This window comes from Mus musculus, chromosome 2 (genome assembly GCF_000001635.26).
Source record: "Mus musculus strain C57BL/6J chromosome 2, GRCm38.p6 C57BL/6J".
NCBI classification, from domain to species: Eukaryota; Metazoa; Chordata; class Mammalia; order Rodentia; family Muridae; genus Mus; species Mus musculus.
Genome location: NC_000068.7, coordinates 125,477,444 through 125,496,308, shown reverse-complemented (window position 1 = coordinate 125,496,308; position 18,865 = coordinate 125,477,444). Strand labels below are relative to the sequence as shown.

The 18,865-nt window shown below is 43.5% G+C and overlaps 1 protein-coding gene across 4 annotated transcripts in view; it reads left to right on the top strand.

The window, feature by feature from the left end:
* The window catches only part of Fbn1 (fibrillin 1), a 205,892-nt gene that overhangs the window by 10,177 nt on the left and 176,850 nt on the right, over positions 1 to 18,865 (top strand). For all 4 annotated transcript variants that reach the window (XR_866221.3, XM_006498747.1, NM_007993.2 and 1 more), the window contains exons 3-4: positions 17,037 to 17,119; positions 18,714 to 18,812. Coding sequence is in view for 3 of the 4 variants with exons in the window: in XM_006498747.1 (XP_006498810.1) it covers positions 17,037 to 17,119; positions 18,714 to 18,812 (182 nt within the window). In the remaining variant the exon portion in view is untranslated. The remainder of the gene's footprint in view (positions 1 to 17,036; positions 17,120 to 18,713; positions 18,813 to 18,865) is intronic.

Here is an 18,865-nt window from a genome sequence, read left to right as displayed (position 1 = left end):
TACAGTTTATTTACATATAAGCACATAAACACACACCCTTTTTGCCTTCCTTTAGAATTATGAAATTCAGTGGAAACTCTGATGTGAAACCACTTTGTTTTTCTCCTCCTTCTCCTTCTCCTTCTCCTTCTCCTTCTCCTTCTCCTTCTCCTTCTCCTTCTCCTTCTCCTTCTCCTTCTCCTTCTCCTTCTCCTTCTCCTTCTCCTCCTCCTCCTCCTCCTCCTCCTCCTCCTCCTCCTCCTCCTCTCTTCTTCTTCTTCTTCTTCTTCTTCTTCTTCTTCTTCTTCTTCTTCTTCTTCTTCTTCTTCTTCTTCTTCTCCTCTTTTTTTTTTTTTTGTTGTTGTTGTTTGTTTTTGAAGACAGGCTTTAATGCTGTCCTGGAACGTTCTCTATATACCAGGCTGGCCTCAAATTCAGAGAGCCTCTTGCCTCTGTCTCTTGAGTGCTGGGATTAAGGGTGCGCACTACCACGCCCAGTTCGTGTTCAGCACGTTGGCCTCGCTTTTCTGTGGGATTCTGCCTTCAATTCCTTTCCTAGCCACATGTTTCTCCATCTGTTGGACAATCCTTCCCATTTTGGTTTTGTGTATGCTTTGGTTTTGGAACCAGGGGTTACAGATCATAACCAGCAGTAGGTTTGTAGTTGCCAGTGGAGCTGATCTTGTCAAGGAACCGGACTGCACCACGCTTGTTCTAGTGGGAGTGACCACAGCGCCACTGAAGAAAAACAGATCAGGACTGCAGCCAGACTCGGATTGTGCGAGTTCTGCACTATAGCAAATCTGGCTTGAAGTTTCCTGTGACTTTGCAACTTTCTCAACTTAAGTGGTATTTTCAGTTAAAGATATCACTCATCGTGTTTACTCAAGCCCCTCAGAGCAGAAGGGAGAAAGGAAAATCCCCCATCTCCACCATTCCCAGCCAGAAATGTATTCCAGACAGAGCAGGCCGGGTGGGAGAACGGCCCCATTAGACAAGTGATTTGGGTCAGTGTTTCGAAGGGCTGTGAATTCCTAGACCATCCGTCATACTTACATTCAAATATACACATCGAATTCCAAATATAGCACCGCCATTTATGACACTGGTGTTGGGAGACAGGATTTATGTCAGCCCTGTGGATACACTCGGTCTGTGGTCAAATTTCATGACGATCTCTGTATTAAGGAAGAGCCTATGCCCAGGGACGATTTTCTTTCCTTTCACCTCTTCCTCATTGCCATCTTTGTTCCTTGACTTCTTCCTCTTTTACCTTTTCCTTTTTAGACAGACTAATCATGATGCAGTCCAGGCTGCCTTTGAACCTTCCTACAGTGGCTTTCCAGGCGGAGTGTGTGGTGACATGCCGGTGATTCCAGGCAGAGGCCAAAGACAGCAGTGATGAAGGTGGCAGCAAAACCCAGCCCTGTACTGGGACTGCATCACTGCCACTGAGCCTGGATCCGCCTTCTCCTTCTCTTACATCGCCATTTGCTCATTGACTCAGCTTTCTCTTCTTTTGAGAGTAACTTTATAACTTCAGCTACAAACAAAACAGGGCGAATAGAAGTATTAAAGTTTGACTATTAAGAAAAATAAATACATCCCAAGGAATAAGAAAGCCTGTTTACGTGGGAGACTAGGAATCTTCCAAAACAGAGATATAACTAAGGTTTTGTGAGAGGAAGGAAGGAAGAGCTGAGAGAGGTGAAGCTGAGGAGAGAGTTCTGGAGCGAAGTTCCTTTCAGTTATGGGGTGGGGCTGGACAGAACAGGTCTGGAGTTTCCATAGACACCATCCTCACACCTGTGGCCTTCAGCTTCTTCAGGGTTTCTGACAGAGAGTCAATCCAAGTCAGAAAAGAACCCCAAAGGAATGCGGTGGAAGGCAGGTTACCACAGGGCTTGTTATGCACCTGTGAATGTGGTACTGTATAAAAAGTCCTGTGGGTAACAGCTAATGTCCACAGTTAGCTGTCCTCTCAGTACTATTTGTAAGACTGTCTGACCATAAAGACCCCAATAAGACTATGTCTTTGTGAATGCCTTTAAGAGATTTGTTTTATTTTTAATCATCTGTGTATGTACTTAGCTCCGTACACTTGAGTGCAGGTGCCTGACGAGTTCAGAAGAGGGCAGCAGATCCTGTGAGCCGTACAACATGGGTGCTAGGAAACAGACTGGGACCTCTGCAATAGGTGCTCTTAATTGCTGACTGGAGTCACCGGCCCCTTTGGGAACACTGTTAAAGGCTTTCTTGGTGGAGTTAGTGATATATGTCTATAGAAAGGGGCATTTTAGAAGGTTTTAGATGCTAACCAAGACCCAGAGAAGGACCATTAAGACATGCTAATGTACATATTTTCTTCTTTATTTCATAGCTGTAGAGGCCACAGAGGAGCAGATCTGGTTTAACTGGAAGCAGTGGTTGTTGGGTAGCGCATCATGTCTCTTTGTGTTCAGATCCTGGAGAGTTGACAGGTGTCTTCAAGTCTTGTAATATTCTAGGCACAAGCAAGGCCCTGACATATTAAGGACCCTACTTTCCTTCCTTTTTTTCTTTCCCTCTCCCCTCTCCTTCTCTCTTTCCTTTTCTTTCTTTCTGGAAACAGGGTGTTGCTATGTAGACCAGGCTGGCCTTGAACTTGCTATGTAAACTAGGTTAGCCTAAAACTTGCTATATAGACCAGCCTGACTTTGAACTTGTCAGCCACTCCCTTGCCTCTGCCTTCCAAGTGCTGAAATTATAAGTGTGTGCCACTGTGCCCAACTGTGATCTATTCCTTCCTCTCTCCCTCTTTCCCTCCCTTCCTTTCTCCCTCCCTTCCTTTCTCCTTCCCTCCCTTCCTTCCTCCCTCCCTCCCTTCTTTCCTTCCTTCCTTCCTTCCTTCCTTCCTTCCTTCCTTCCTTCCTTCCTTCCTTTGGAAAGTACTATGCAATAGTTTTAGATATTTACTTTTACCTGTCTGTCGACAGAAGGCTCCATTAAGCAGTCTTGGGGGGAAGGAGGAGTTTTGTAAAGGAGCCCAATTTAATAAAAGTATTGGGGGGTAGCTAAAGGAAAGCAGGAGTTGTCTTAGGGAGTGAGTCTAAGGAGGGATGCACCTCTGCTTCCCCACCCCTTCTCCATATGTGCAGGATCAGGAGCTCTGGCGTGGGCTAGGACAATTCCGGATGGTAGTTAAGCTTTTGTTCTATAATGTGCATACTCTGTTATCCAGTTACTGATTTATGTACTTAGCATCTATGAGATTAAACACGCCAAGATGAAAACATTTTTTTTTTGCATTCTTGCATTGTCTTCTCCAGCCCCCCTCATACGTTGGGAGAACATCTGCTTAATTTTAATGACAACTGTTTATTGAGCGTTAGCTGTGTTTGAATTGGATTGAGTCCTTAGCACTCAGAATGAACGCACGACTCAAGCCGTTGATAGTACTCTTTTCTTCTCAACGATTCTGGGCAGACCTGCCATTTAGCCATCCTTCTTGCTGATGGAGAAAGTCGGAGATGATATGGACACGTGCCAGGCAAGGGGAGCCCTGACACGCACCCTTCAAGTCCACAAGTAGTTTTTAATTTCCCACGGCCGACTGCTGTTTCACACCCGAGAATTTAGGCCACTGACCTCAAGTTTGCAAATTTTATATCCCATTACCACCCTGCGAGCTCTCAACTCCCCAGGGCCACACAGTTGACGTTTTAGCTGGAATCTGAGAAAGTGTCTGAACATTTCCTACAGAGCTGGCTAGAAGTGATTTGGCAGTTCAGTCATAAAACCCTAGAGCTGGTGGCTGGGGGTTATGCTATAATTACCTCACACTGTTTCCTGTTGGAGCCTGGTTGTGGGTAATGGGGCAGAGTGGTATTGCTTGTGGGACTATGTTTTAAAAGATAGAGGACTCACTTTCAATGAGCGCTAATCGCCAGTGGTCTTGCTTTCAGGGAGGCTCGGGAATGTGGGGATAGACATACTTGGGTCAGCTCCTGGCTCCACCACCTACTGGGAAAAAACCTCAGACAAGTGGCTTGACCTCTGTAAGCCTCATTTATTACCTTGTAAACAAGACTATAGCACACACCTTTCTGTGTTGTCCGAAGATTGAATGACATGGTGCAGTTCCTACTACAGTGCCTGGCATGTCTCACTGTGGGAATGAGGTCAGATAGAATGCTATTATGGGTAAGCAAATGACAATCAAAGTTTATTTAAAAACATCGAAAATATAAATATAAATATGAGTACTTCCTGTGCTTCGTTAACTTCCAGGAAAAAAATGAGTTTAAAATAGAATAAGCTTTTTTTTTTTTAATTTTGATTTCTTTTTCAGGACTCTTACAAGAATATGCAAATAATTTTATCCTTTTGTAAACAATCTAGACATGACTGAATGTGTGAAAGCCAGACTCAAGGTGTGTTTGAGCTTGGGTTGGGTTATTTCTCATTTATGTTTTTCCTTGAAAAACAAATTATTGTCTTGGGGTTTCTATTGTTGTGAAGAGACACCATGACCATGGTAACTCTTATTAAAAAAAGAAAAAACGTAATTGGGTCTGGCTTACCTTTAGAGGTTCAGTCCATTATCGTCATGGTGGGAAGCCTGGCAGCATGCAGGCAGACATGATGCAGGAGAAGGAGCTGAGAGCTCTACATCTAGATACATAGACAGCAGAGAGAGAAATGAGACACAATGGGCCTGGCTTGAGCATCTGAAACCTACAGGTCCATCCCCAGTGACAAACCTCCTCCAACAAGGCCACACCTACTCCAACAAGGCCATACCTCTTAATAGTGCCACTCCCTAGGGGATATGGGGACCATTTTTATTCAAATCATCACAAATGGATTCCTCATTAGGAAAGATTGAGAATGCATGTAAAAATGAATCATTGCCAACGTGGTTAACGGCTTGCATGGGACGTTAAGGTGTTTGTTCTCGGATTCTCCGTCTGGTGAGCATCATTCTGACGTTTTGGCTGCTGTTGAGATTCACAGAGACGTTGGTTAGTTCTGGTCAGTTGTTTGAGATGGTTGGGGTGGACTGTTGTCCTTTCTGGTCTGGGTCTCTGTTCCTCTCAGAAATGCAGAGGCATGTAACAGATACAGGTGGTTCATCCAGGAAATGAAAGGAAGGACACATGTGAGGAGTTGATGGTTTGTCAAAGACTCGCAGTCAGGATGGACCAGGGGGACCACCAGATGATGCCACGAAGTTGTCACTTGTCAATGTGCAGAATTTCCGTTTAGTTTCTAGAACATGCCAGTTTCTAGTGAGAAGGATGCAGTGATGTCTTAGCTCCAGCATATCAATGGATAGTCTTGGGGCTGGGGAGATGGTGCCACAGGTGAGAGCATTTGTCTCGTCATGAGGGCCTAAGTTCAAATCCCTGCAACCCACAGGAAGCTGAGCATGTTGCGTACACCTGAGGGAGGATTGCTCGGGCTTGATGACCACCAGCCAAGCTCCATTGGGATTATGAACATACACTGCTGTGCCCGGTTTTAAAGCAGGTCCTGGGGGACCCAACAAGGTCCCCACGTTCCCATGACAAGCGCTTTATTGATAGCACTCTCTCTATGCCCACCAAATGCTTTTATTTGTAAATATTTCAACATGTAAAAGATGAACTTCCCTCAAAAAACATAAATCCAATAGCAGCATCACATTTAACATTAGTTTTTAAATATTATATCTGGTGAGTCTTAAATTTTCTTTAGTAAGTCAGAAATGTTATTTTATAGTTCATTGAAATTGGGGTCTAAATAAAATCCATAATTTGTAATTGGTTGATCCATCCTTTACACATTTTTAAAAAATGTAGATTGACTATCACTTTCCCCTTGTGACACTTATAGAGGAAAGAGGGCTGTTGATAGGCCAGTTTGCAGACCTCGCATTGGACATCTGAAAAGAAGAGTATGCCCCTGTGTAAAGTCACTATGTCACCGAGAGCATTCTTCAGCCCAGCCAAGAGAATGTTATGTTCTTGTGCAACTGAGGTGTTCTCAGTGGTAAGACTTTCTCAGGGTAGAAAGGTGGCTCTCTTCCAGCCCAGGTTCCCCATCTGAGTGTAGGATGGTAGAATCTAGTTTGTGGGCCCCCGCTATGGTGTGGGCTTATTGTGTTTGCTGTGAATCCTGCAGTTGTTTTGTCAATCACACTTGATAAGTGTGTTGTGCTCTTTTGCCAGGAAGCACATTTGCAATGCAAGAGTTTCTTTCTGTGACTTTGGTTGTTAGTGGTCATCTCCTAGAACTGCTGATTTATTTGGGTGACAGAATGGCAATGTTCTTACTCTGACACTCTCTGTTTATTAATGCTATAAAGCTTGGAAAGTGGTTTTGAATATGGACCCAAGGTTCATAGCCAGCCAAGTTTGCTTTTTCTGATCCATGGCTTTAAGGAGTATAGAAAAAAAGAAATCACAAAACATGGAACAGCAAAGATTGGCTATCATGAGGTTGGCGATTGTGGGCAGTTTCTAATGAGTGAGCCTGGTACTTGAGGGGCAAATGAAAGAAGATAACTCTGTAGGGGTCTATTCCATAGCTGGAATCCCTAGGTTCCTTGATCTAGTGTGGCTGTCAAAGTGGAAACAATATTTTATTTTCTTTTAAAATTAATTAATTTTGTGAAAGCATTTTAACATGTAGTTCTGGGCGATCTGAGTCATCTGGGTGCACCATATAGCCCAGGTTGTGCTCAAACTGCTGTCTCTGTCTCTTGACTGCTGGGATTACAGGTGTGTTCCACCATCGCTAGTTTATTATTATTTAAGAGGAGGGATTTCATGCAAGGACACTACAAAGCTTTGGCAACTTTTTCACTATAGTTGGAAAGAAGAGGTTTTTAAAATCCACTCAGTGTCCAGAAGGAAATGTTTATACCCTCATTTTGGCATTTCTGCCTCGGGACTGCTCATTTTATCTCATGCCTGAGTATAACTGGTGATTTGAACAGAGATGGGGAACTCCACTGAAACAGCCAGCATCTCTTAGGAAAGGACATGGGAGTGGGAGCGACCCAGGAGCTTCCTTGAGTGTTGGTGAGGGGTTGGTGAGAAGGTGCGAGTGCAAGGTGCACTGTCAGGCTGAGTCTTGAGAATGGACATTATTCCAGAAGGCCCAAGGTCTGTCATCTTTTGAGAAAATCTCCCAGGAAACACCCTGGCCCTGGCTCCTGTGGAGGCAAATGCTGTATCACTTGGGTGAGAGAAAGCTTTCATGTTGGATTTTAGGGGAGAACTATGATGCCGGGAAGGGGTAGGGACTCTGATTTCTCATGAAATGGGTCACCCTAACTTCATGTGACCCATTGTCTCCTAAGCAAGGGTAGATAGTTGCCATGTCACTGAACGGTGCACCTGTAGCTACTTTTCTAAAAACAAGCCAAACTCAGTGCTCATGTGGATGTCCAGTGTGCATTTTGGAACCAGCTGAGAGCAGGGTTCAAATCATTGTCCTTCCTACCCAACCAGACATTTCTTGCAAATCCCTCAAACTCTTATTTGAGAAATGGCTAACATTTTTATCATGGGAGCTAGCCCCAGTACTCATGCCACAGGAAATGTGTTTATAACAGAAACATGGCTCTATTCCCTTCACATACACCCACAATATACTTTGTATAATCGATCTTAAAAGCGGTGGTTTTATTTTGTAGACCCAGAAAACAAACAGCAACAACAACAAGAAGCAAGGCACCAAACTATACAAATTAGTAAAAAGCAGGACACATCTTCTTTGGGCTATTATAGAAACATCTTTCTAAGCTCTGCTCCAGAACTCTGTAACCTGGGAGTATTTTATTCATAGATTCCTTTGCTCTTTATTTGATGACTTCAGACAGGTCTCCATAGAGTAGCCTTTTTAAAAAAGTTATGTGCTTAATTTGGTTTTCTATAATCTTCTGCAAATGAGCAGAGCAATGTGTTTTCCTGATAGGGTTTTGGGGGAAATCCTTCTGTAGGTTATAATGTTCTCCAAATTTTGCTAATTACTGTTTTTATTTTGTAGTGTGATATGTTTAATCAATTCCCTTAAAATGTGCACTACTTTCATTGCTTTTTCACATGTATATGTAAATTATTACAACTTTACTTTTAATTGGGAGAGTAAAAAAAAATCTGTCAAGTTTTAGACCATAGCAGAATCAAGTGTTAGTTTCAATAAAATAATTGCATTAACTGTAAGCCTCTTGAATTGCAAATGGACAGGCTTGCCCCTCCCCAGACTACTCTAATGGCTTTAATGGCCATTTCCAGCTCCTTAAGATTCAGGTGGCCAAACTTTGCCTTACAGAAAAAAGCCCAAGGTCAGGCCACAGAATCCCACCAATCCCAGGCCACAGTGGGAAGCTCTGCACAGCCCCTCTCCAGAAACCCTATATAAAGCCTGCCTCCTGCTCAGATATTTGCTGCTTTTCTCTTGAGTGGATGTGTCCTCTGCTCTCTTGTGTCTTTCCCAATAAATCTCTTGTTTGAGATTTGTTGTGTTGTGTGACTTTGTGGTATTCCTTGGCTCCCAACTGCCAGGATACCTTTCCCCTCAGAGCTGTAACACTCATACTATCAGCCTTTACTTAACTTCCTCTGGCTTTTAGGAAACTTAATGTTTACGATTGCACTGCTAAAATCCCCTCTCTGGGGAGTAGGTAAAGATCTAGCCCCGTCCCCATCTCCTCTTCTTCTTCCCCCTCCTCCTTTTCCTCCTCCTTCTGCTCCTCCTCAGGTTTTTAAGGACAAAGCAAGGTCCCATTACATTGCAGCTCACCTTGGGGAACCAGTGAGTTTATTGGTCTTTCTTACATATCACGGGTGACCCCCCAGCAGCTGCATTAGAAAGTCACCACCTGGCATGGATGAATGCTTCCCCATGGCTGCATACATGGAGACCTTCCCCTGCTCTTTCACAGCCTGTAACCCCATGGGTTTTCATGGCCAAGTTTCCTTCAGATTCTCTGCTATGTATTGTTTCCCATGAAACATTTTACGCTGTGGTTAGGTTCCCAGGTCAGTCCACAATAGCCTATTTAGTGGATAAAGTAGAAGAGAGCCTGCTGTTTCTCTAGTTTAGGAACCAAACCACCACCTAATTACACTGGAAAAGCTATTCAAATACCAATAGGTAGAAATAAAATTTCGGAGCCCTATCTGTTCATCAGGCAGGAGCTGCCAGTATTCAGAGCTAAAGCTTGCCCTCCTATAATCTGGCCCCTGCTTCCTCTAAGCTGTTCCCATTGGTTGCTCCCCCAGAGTGATAAGAACACTCAGGAAGTATCGTCTTCCCAGGCAGAACTCTAAGTTTGATATTTTCTGCAAAGTGTGAGAGTCCTGGTTTGCCTTAACCCCCTGGTTCTAGTGTGAGAGATAACAAGGAGGTAGGAACAGAGAATTCCATATGCCACCCTGGACTGCCCATCCCCTCAAGGCTCCCCAACCCTCTTTCTTTATCTGATGTTTTCAATCACTTCTGCAATTTCATCTATCCTTTGGAGAAGTATAATGTGGCTTTGGCATCGTTCATCAAAGCAGACATAAAAGAGTTTGTCATGGTCAACCTCAAGCTCGGTGGATGAATCCCAGGGGTCACAAGACTCTGTCACATAGCTCCTTATGTTTTCATGATGCTACTGGTCAACTCTTCTCAGAGATTTGAGAAATAGAACTTTGAGACATGCCCGTGTTTCTGTTTTTTAAAATAACATTTCCTTACCTCTCAAGGGCCAACTAGTTCCCATTTTGGGGCTAAAACTCCTCTGTCTGTGTACTTGATGTCAACACCTTTGATACGCCCAGAGATAAATAATCCCCACTCGAATGTAGTCCCCACCCCATAGGATAGCAAATTAATTGTCTGTTGCTCAGGCTTTGGGGGAGGCTCAGGTGGCCCAGGCATCTGAGCAGACTCCCCATGCTCTTAGGAATATTTATTCCAGAGAACCAGAATCAGAAGGTGCCTAGTGCCTTGAAGGAATCAGGACCTGCCATGCCCAGAGATGGTTCTTAAACACCTGGACAGCTGCTTTTCACAGCCCAGCATCGTTTCCTGTTATAATGAACCTTGGGGATTTTTTTTTTGAGCCTTAAATTCTTTCTTTCTTTCCCCAAGAAATACACATACCTATGGATGGCCTATCATTTGAGATAGGTTCTAAAAGAACTGAAACTAGCTGTTGGTTGAAGTGGCCTTCCAGGTTAAGGGAATCACTTCTGCGTCTTCAGCTTCCCAGAGCTGTATGAGCCAGGAGGGCACGGGTGTGTGCCCTGTGAATAGCTTCTTTGCCTGTCATGGCCCAGTCATTACAACCAGTGAGCAAGTACTGATGTACTGGAATGTATTTAGGTCCATTTTCAATCCTTTTCCTTGACTTTTGCCTAATCATCCTTTCATGCCCTTACCCCCATTGCAGGACACCTACCACATTACACATTGCATTTAGTCAGTGTGGTCACTTTAGGCCCTGGAGAAATTTTCAACTTTATCTTGTCTTTAATGATTGATGTAGTGCCGAGGTTGATCAGGTGTTTTATAGATGGCCCCTTAATTAGAATTCTTTCATGGTTTTGGTCAAGATTAGCCTGGAAGGGTTTTGGTGGAAGAAAGCACTGAGCTGGTTCTACTTGTTGAGTGGCTTTGTGATTTGGGGTAAGATGGCTAATCGATCCCGTATCTGATGCTCATATGGTACTGAAGTTGCTGGCTGTACAAGCTGAGCTGTGTGATTGGGGATTCAGTTAGTGTTAGTTCAAGGTGCTAACAAAACATTGTCTTCTAAAGTCCTGAAAATGGCCACTAAGGAGAGAAGAAATGGGTGGGGTCAAAAAGAAGGAGGCAAGAGGCAGAGATGGAAGGGAGAGAAAGAAGGAAGGAGAAAGAGGTATCAGCCCACAGTTTGGGAAGAGAAGACACTGAAATCAGTAGTTGACCATTGCCAGGGAAAGCAAGTAGGGAACAAAGATTTTGGAAATCAGAGTGTGAAATATTCTTTCTGATTTCTGATTATATTTAGGTTGTCTTAGAATAATATTTTTGGTGATTTTGTCAAGAAAAAGTCCTCGAAGTAAATTAGAAAGGTTGGTTGGTTTGTACCTTCAAAGTAGAGAGTCAGGATCGTCTATTTCCTGGGTAGTGTCAGCTCAGTCAAGCCAGAAATCCGTCTCTGATCCAGAGTGTCTGGCGGAGGCCTGAGGCGGTCACGGAAGCGGCTTCCATTAGTCACATTGTTGTGACTGGCAGATGGGCTGGAACACTTACATGTGGTATTCACATCACTGAGGACTCGACCTCTGCCTTCCGCTGAGGGGATCAGAATAAAGGTGCTAAAATAACAAAGGTTGGGATGTGAGAAGCAGGCTGAGATGTATTTTGTGCTTCACCAGGAAGTGTGCATTGAATTTTCTTTTTCTTTTCATCTTGGTAAGTAGAAGTTTGTCAAAGAACACATGCAACCATGCTATGTAGTTGACTATAGGTAGAACCACTTTGGGTACTGCTACTACTTTCCACAATCTAGGAAAGGCTCTAACTCTGGAATGGTGTGATATTAAGATATGTCCTTAGCCATGTCACATGAATCCTTGGGTACTCTTTGTTACATGACAGTTCAGATTTCCTCTTCAGATTTCAGTGTTTATACTTGGTGGGTTCCATTATAACTTCTCTCTTAGAGGTTAAAAAAAAAGCCTGTAACTTGGGGCACAAGGTCAGCCTCATTTGCCCAAACCTTAAGTTAAAGTATTTAATTGCTGAGTAGACTGGGAAACTCTTATATGAAATAAAAGCCCTCTGACTTTGTTTTTATAACACCAACCCTATTTGGAAAAGGCTTTTCACTTAGGAGAAAAAGCAGAAAGGCTATCTTGCTGTTGGACAGGCCAAGCTTGCAGAAGTGGGCTCTGGCTAAAGGAATGTAGACATCTGCAGACATCTTTCACAGAGGCCAATTTCTGCAATGATGTGGTCAGATGTGGTAGAGCCCAGCTGTTTGCTCTACTGAGAGAGGCTTTAGTTAGCCCACACAGCCTCCAAGTGCTGTGTCTGAACTGGCTCCAACAGCAAGCCTGTTAAGGCTCACTATCCCCAGGGTGATGGAGTTTGGTAGGAGAAGTTGCAGATGAAGTCCCACCTAACTATTAAAAACAAAAGTATCACAATGGGGAGGTAGACCATGCACATTCTCCTCTTATTCCATGGACTGTTAGAATGCAGGCAAAACATAATTTATCCCTTACCTCTAGTCTATTGGTAGACATGTTGTGATTTTGATTATCTATGTCACCACACGTGCCATTGAGTGAAATACCATCTTCCTTTCTGAATACCTCTGTGCCCTAAAGTTTATTGGTTCAGAGGATAGACTCAGATGCAGATTTCCTGAGTTCAGATTCATCCATGACATATTGCTAAGCTATGGGACTTTGGTAGTTGGTTTAACCTTCCTAAGGCCCTAATATCCTCAGAGTAAAAGATAATGACCGCAATAATCACCTCCAAGAGTTGCTCTGAAAATAAAACATAAGAATGGAATCCTAGCGGTTAGTGGAAAATTCTGTTTCCTCTGAATTTTAATTCGTCTTAATTTGCTAAGGGCTGCTGCTATCTCCACAGAACACTTAGCTATATGACCTTTAAGGAGCAGTGCGTCAACAGAGAGGATGATTAAAAAGAAAGAGAAAGTCATGTGCGTGCTATACTCTCATTTACACAGGAGTAACTTAATTAAAGAATTATCTTCTTTGTAAATGCTGTTTGTACTGAAACCTTAGAGTAATATCCTCTATAATGAAAACAGCCCCATGTGTCTCCTTAGACTCTCTCACGCCTTACTGCCTTCCAACTAAAACAAGACATTCATTTGTTCCTAGATTAGAGCCTTTTTTGGGGTGTGTGTGTGTGCAAGTAGAACAAATTCTGCTCAGCTTGTTTAAGAAATTTCTATTAGCTCACAATTCTCAAGATTGGAATCTCAGGAAAGACATTGTAAATCTCTACCACTTTCTGTGGAGCTATACAAAGGAGAGTCAGAACTACCATCGGATGGTGTGGGTTGAAACAACTGAAAATTTCAAAGTATGTTATTTATTATAAAAGATAAAATTAATGGCTGGGCGGTGGTGGTGCATACCTTCAAATACAGCAGTTAGGAGTCAGAGGCAGGTGGATCTCTGAGTTTAAGGCCATCCTAGTCTACAATAGTCTACAGGATGGCCAGGGCTACACAAAGAAAGACTATCTCAAACACCCCCCCCTCCCCGCAAAAGATAAAAGTGTAAAATAAAAGTCAAAAATGTGAATTAAGCCAATCACACTCCATTCTGCAGATCTTAAAGGAGGCATGGTAAAGTGGTGCGGTGCTCGGTGCTCCGGGGAGTGTGGAGAAAGGAACAGGGTTGTCTGTTTCCTTCTATTCAAGCAGAGCATTCTGTTGCTAGGTGAAAGCATTCACACTTTAATACTGATGCCTTGGGTTAAAGGTGAGGACCAGGTTATGAGCCAAGTGTTTACCTGTGAAAGTATGAGCAGGGTTGTAAGGGCAGAAAGTGGCGGCGAAGCAAACCATCTCCCCACTGCTGGCCTGACGCACAGTCTGTTTTCAGTTCGCATGCTTGTGTCTGTAGTGGCATCTGCTACACCCATGCCACTATGTCCCCACTCAATAGCCGTCTGTTTCCTAGGAAATATGTGTTTAGCCCATTGAGAGATGAATACCTTGTCTCCTTCTGCTTCATTTCTTTAGTGGGGTGGTTTGGTTTTTATTTGGTGGAGGGCGGGGTCTCACTGTGTAGCCCTGGCTGATCTGGAACTTAATATTAAACCAGGCTAGCCCCCAAGAGCATAACTTTTATTTGTCGGTTGTTTTGAAATTCTATGTAATATTCTTAGCACCCGTAGTTCTTGAATCAGTTGTCTTATTGATTTCCAACCCCCTTTTTTCCAACTTGTTTCTAAATTCATGCTGACTGTGCCATTATTATCTGATTATTTATTACACTAACTTGTCTGTGGTGTATTTATCTGTGAGCCTGTGTGTGATGGCCAGAGGGGTACATCAAGTGTCACATTCACTGTTGATCTTTTGAGACAGGATCTCTCACTGAATGGAGAACTATGTTGGTGACTGGCAAGCCCTCTAGATCTCCTGTCTGTGTGTGCCACAGTGCTGGAGTCATGGGGCACGTGCGGTTATATCCATTTTTTATGTAAATTTGCGCTCTTCATCCATGGGCATCGAAAGCTCTCTTACCCTCTCAGCCTCTCCCCAGCTCTGTGCTGTGACTTTTACACTGCAGACACTTAGAACACTAACTTCCTGTTTTGTAACTGTGATAAATTCTTCAGCCTTCTATGCTTTTGGTAATGGAATGATTCTATAAATAGAAAAACAATAATGTTCATAGTATTATAACTTTTCAATACCTTGGGAAGAACCTTTTGCGTATCTTGCTTTGGAGGATAGAAACAACGGACTCTGGACTTTTTCCATAGGCCGTTTCACCTTGTTATATGCAATGCCACTCCATACGTGCATTCATTTATGTCACAGAGTTCTGGCTTTTACTGGGCACCCTGCAAAGGCTCAGGGGCCTTGTGAGGCATTCCTAGGATTTGGTGTGGGGGCTGGGCTGGATCCAGTGGAGCTGTTGTAATGGGCCATTGGTGGGGAAGGATTGGAGCTATTGACTTTGGCTGGCTTGTTATTGAAAACCGATAGACTTTAGGTTTGAGCACCCTCCTCCCTATACCCCTATATTCTATTTTTCTATACATCTGTGTCCAAGCTTTTGCTTGCCCAGGATGTTCTGCATTCTGAAGTTTTGGATGAGACTTTGTCACATGAGGGATAAAATGACAAGATCTGTGCAGTTAAATTATTCCCCCCCCCCAAGCTTTAATTGTATGAGTGGGTTGGCTGATTCTCGTGGAAGCCAGAGGAGGGTATGTGACAGTCTCCTCCATCCCAGGATTGGAACTACAGATGGTTGTGAGTCAGGTTGGTGATGGGAACGGAGCCCAAGTCCTCTGGAAGAGCAGAAAGTGCTCAATTGCTGAGCCACGTCTCAGATATATTTTTAGTACACTTTTGTCTCTTCCTGCAGAAAATGAGTAGGTGAGATGACTCCATCTGGATGCTGCTGCTCTTTGGTTCTCCCGTTCTCCTTCTTACAAGCAAAGCATGAATGTCCATTATTGTATGGATATGAATGCACACACACACACACACACACACACACACACACACACGCACAGACACACACACAAGCACACATGCTTGCATGGCCACATTCTCTCTCACCGACTGTAGAGAAGGCAAACATCGTATTATCACAATGCAAGCTGAAATCAATGAAGTCCAAAGAGGCCGAGGAAACCTGGCTCTAGACCCTCAGTTTTCCTGCTGCTGAGTATGAAGTTCAAGGCTGCTGCCAGCCCAATTCTCTCCCCTGACCCTAACATTGAGGGTGCATTGTACGCTGTAGATTGTTCCAGAACTTCTGGAACTATAAGCAAGGTGAAGGACAGGAACAGATTTTACCTGAGTCCCTGCCTGCAAGAGGGAGAAGAGAGAGGGACAGCGTACAAGCAGGCGGCCTTTGCATGTAGACGTAGGATGTATCCAGCTCAGAAATACATGTTAGCTGTGCAGTTGATTTATTCTTGAGGGACTGTGGTATTTATACTAGAAAGCTTTGGAATGTCTTCTGTTTTATAAAAATTGACTGTAAAACATGTGACCTTTTAAAAAATAATACTTTTTAATCTTTGAGACTTTCATATTATGCCCACTGCTACTTCCCTCCAGCTCCTCCCAAACTTCCCCCAAAATGTCTCTGCCCCGACTTCATTAGTTGCCTTTTCTTCCTTTTTAGCTAATAACTTACTGAGTCCAATTACTGCTGCCCATGTGGGCATGGGTGAGGGGCTGGGACTTCCTCCTCCTCAGTCATCAACTGCCCAAAGTTCCGGAGCTAGGGATGGATAGTCTCACCATCCCTCCCCCATCCATTCTGGAATTTTGGCTGGCTTGATCTTGTGTGGGTAACCATAGCTGCAGTGTGCTCATGAGTGTAACAGCCATGCTATGTCCAGAAGACAGCAGTTCACAGCTCTGCTCCCCATTTTCTGGCTCTCACATTCTTTCCACCCCCCTCTCTCGTGATGTTCTCTGAGCCTCGGGTCAGGAGTTTAGATGTGAGCACTCAGAACACAAACCTTCTGATTAGCTCTTGTTGGCAACTAGCATCAATGTTTAGGCTTCAGGACACGCACGCTGAAGAGCTGAGTGCTTTTCTGTTGGTGTTCCGCCTTGCCTTTCAGATACAGGTATAGCCACACCTTCACCCAGCTCTCCCCAGGAACTCTTAAAGACCCACTTTCTGGATTCTGAACGGAGTCTTTACCCCAAGACATGTGACAAGTTGTCTGTAAACAGTAACGCCAAAGTGACACTGCTTTTATTTTTCTAGGGATTTCTGGTATTGACTGTTTCCAAGCTTTTGCTAAAGAAATATTTACATGTTTGGCCCTTATTTTTTTTCAGACTGATGGTAGAGTTTGAATTCCTGTAATTTTTGTGAAGGAAGAATGTGGTAATAGTTGGGAGGTGATCTGGGCCAGAGAGGGGGAAAACGTCATTTCTGAGAGTAGACATTGAAAACTTTGTAACAGATTTCAATGTGACCTTTCTGATCTGGGTTGGTAAGAAGTTGGCTTAATTTAGACCTGTACACATCGCTCCATGGATTTTGGCACCCGAGCATTTGAAATGGCAGGTATCTTTTTGGCATCTCCCAGTTTTCATTTCCTGGTGTACTGTGTACATGTTGGTGTTAAGGGGTTCCTACCATGCCAATATGTTCAATGTTCCAAATGTCCTAAACTACCCAACTTGATCAGGCTTCTATATTTTAGTGTTCTCTGTCTGCTGGGGTTTGCTTGATCACTTAGAGGGTTCTCTCTCTCTCTCTCTCTCTCTCTCTCTCTCTCTCTCTCTCTCTCTCTCTCATATTTGCTTATTTCTTATTTTTCAAAGTATGGAATTCTGTGTTTTGTTTCAGACCCAATGTCTGTGGATCACGTTATAATGCATACTGTTGTCCTGGATGGAAAACCTTACCTGGTGGAAATCAGTGTATTGTTCGTAAGTAAATGGATAACCTGTCACTCACTCAAATGCTATCGTGGCTTTCGTTGCATACTTGCTACTGAATACTATGAATGTGTTTACAGCTCAGCCTTCTGGAGATAAGAGTTTCCTATTTTTTCTGAATCCCATTTGGGGAACACAATAACTTTCCAAAGCACTGCCCTTCTTTAATCAGGGATTTCCTTTAGAACATTTCTAAATCTACAGAATGGAGCCATGGGGACTCTTTGATTACAGTTGTGTGCTGTTTGCACGTGCTGCTCCTGGCTGCATAGACGACTGTAATCATGCTAATGGGATTTTGAACAAGGGCTTCTCATTGCTCACTTCCTCGTTTTAATTTCTCCCTGTTTGGCTGTAATGTGCCTGGGCCTCCTCAAACCACCTACATTAAACTTGAGGGAAAGGGCAGGTCTAACTCTTGGACAAAGAGCAAAGGCAGTGACTTATTTTAATGGTCAAAGTCACGACTGGCTATGTCAGTACACACCACCATCTCAGAACTCCAGGAGCTGAGGCAGGAGGATCAAGAGCTTGAGGTCAGCTTGGGCTACTTAGTGAGACCATGTCTCTATAAAAACCCAGGCAAGGTGTTATGCACTTTAATCCTAGCACTTGGGAGGCAGAGAAGGTTGGATCTCTGTGAGTTTGAGGATAGCCTCGTCTGTCCATGCCAGCCAGGACTATACAGAGAGATCTTGTTTAATCACATGCATGTCCACACACCAAGAATAAAGAAAAAAATTTACTAGTGGGGTAGGGATGGTGGGATTCAGGGTTTTGTAAAGGAGCTTGGCAGTAGAGTCCTTTCCTCCTAGTTCTTTGGAATTCTCTGGAAAATTTTCACTAGGCATCAAAATAAATGTTGCTGTGATTCTATGATCTCTCATCTGGGAACAGTTTGTCATATCTATGAAACCATTTACCATGTTTCAGTTGTGTATTTACCCTGTTTATTATTTTAGCCCTTTTCATCATGTTTGCCTCTTACAGGCTCTCAAGGAGTTTGGGTAAAGGACCACAGAGTCTAACAAGTAGTGAGCGAGTCTTAGTTTGCTGAGAACTACAGCTTGTCTGCCATTTAATTTGCTCTAGAGGACACTAGCAGAACACTTGGCTCTGGGTGACACTGGTAGTGTGAGTGTCTCCTTGACTTGTAGAATCAATTCACAGTGGTGGATTCCGGATTCTCCCCTCAGGCTGCCAGTATAATTTGGAGCGGACCGACAATTAAATGTTTATAATAAAATCATATGCCAAGAATACGGTTATAAGATTTCCATTATTAAATTATAAATTAATATAAGAACAGAGTTCTCATGAGATTTTTATTTATTTGGTTTTCTCTTCATAGCCTGTCCAGGGACACTGAGCGAATGGGTTCTGTTGAATAAGAGAAAGGGAAAGAAATACCAATATCAATAAGGGAGTTACTGATTTCAAACTAGTTTCTTTACTCTGGTAGACTTGCTTTGTACATGAATACAGGAGGGGCAGTGGGCCCTGGGCCCTCATCTGAGCCTTGGACCCTATGCCTAGTTGTGTGCTGAGGAACTCTATGCTGACAGACTTCTGATTTGATTTGCAGCCATTTGCCGGCATTCCTGTGGGGATGGATTCTGCTCGAGGCCAAATATGTGCACTTGCCCGTCTGGTCAGATATCTCCTTCCTGTGGCTCCAGATCCAGTGAGTCTAACATGTCATTATAGACAATATTATTTTATGTGGTTATGCCCTAT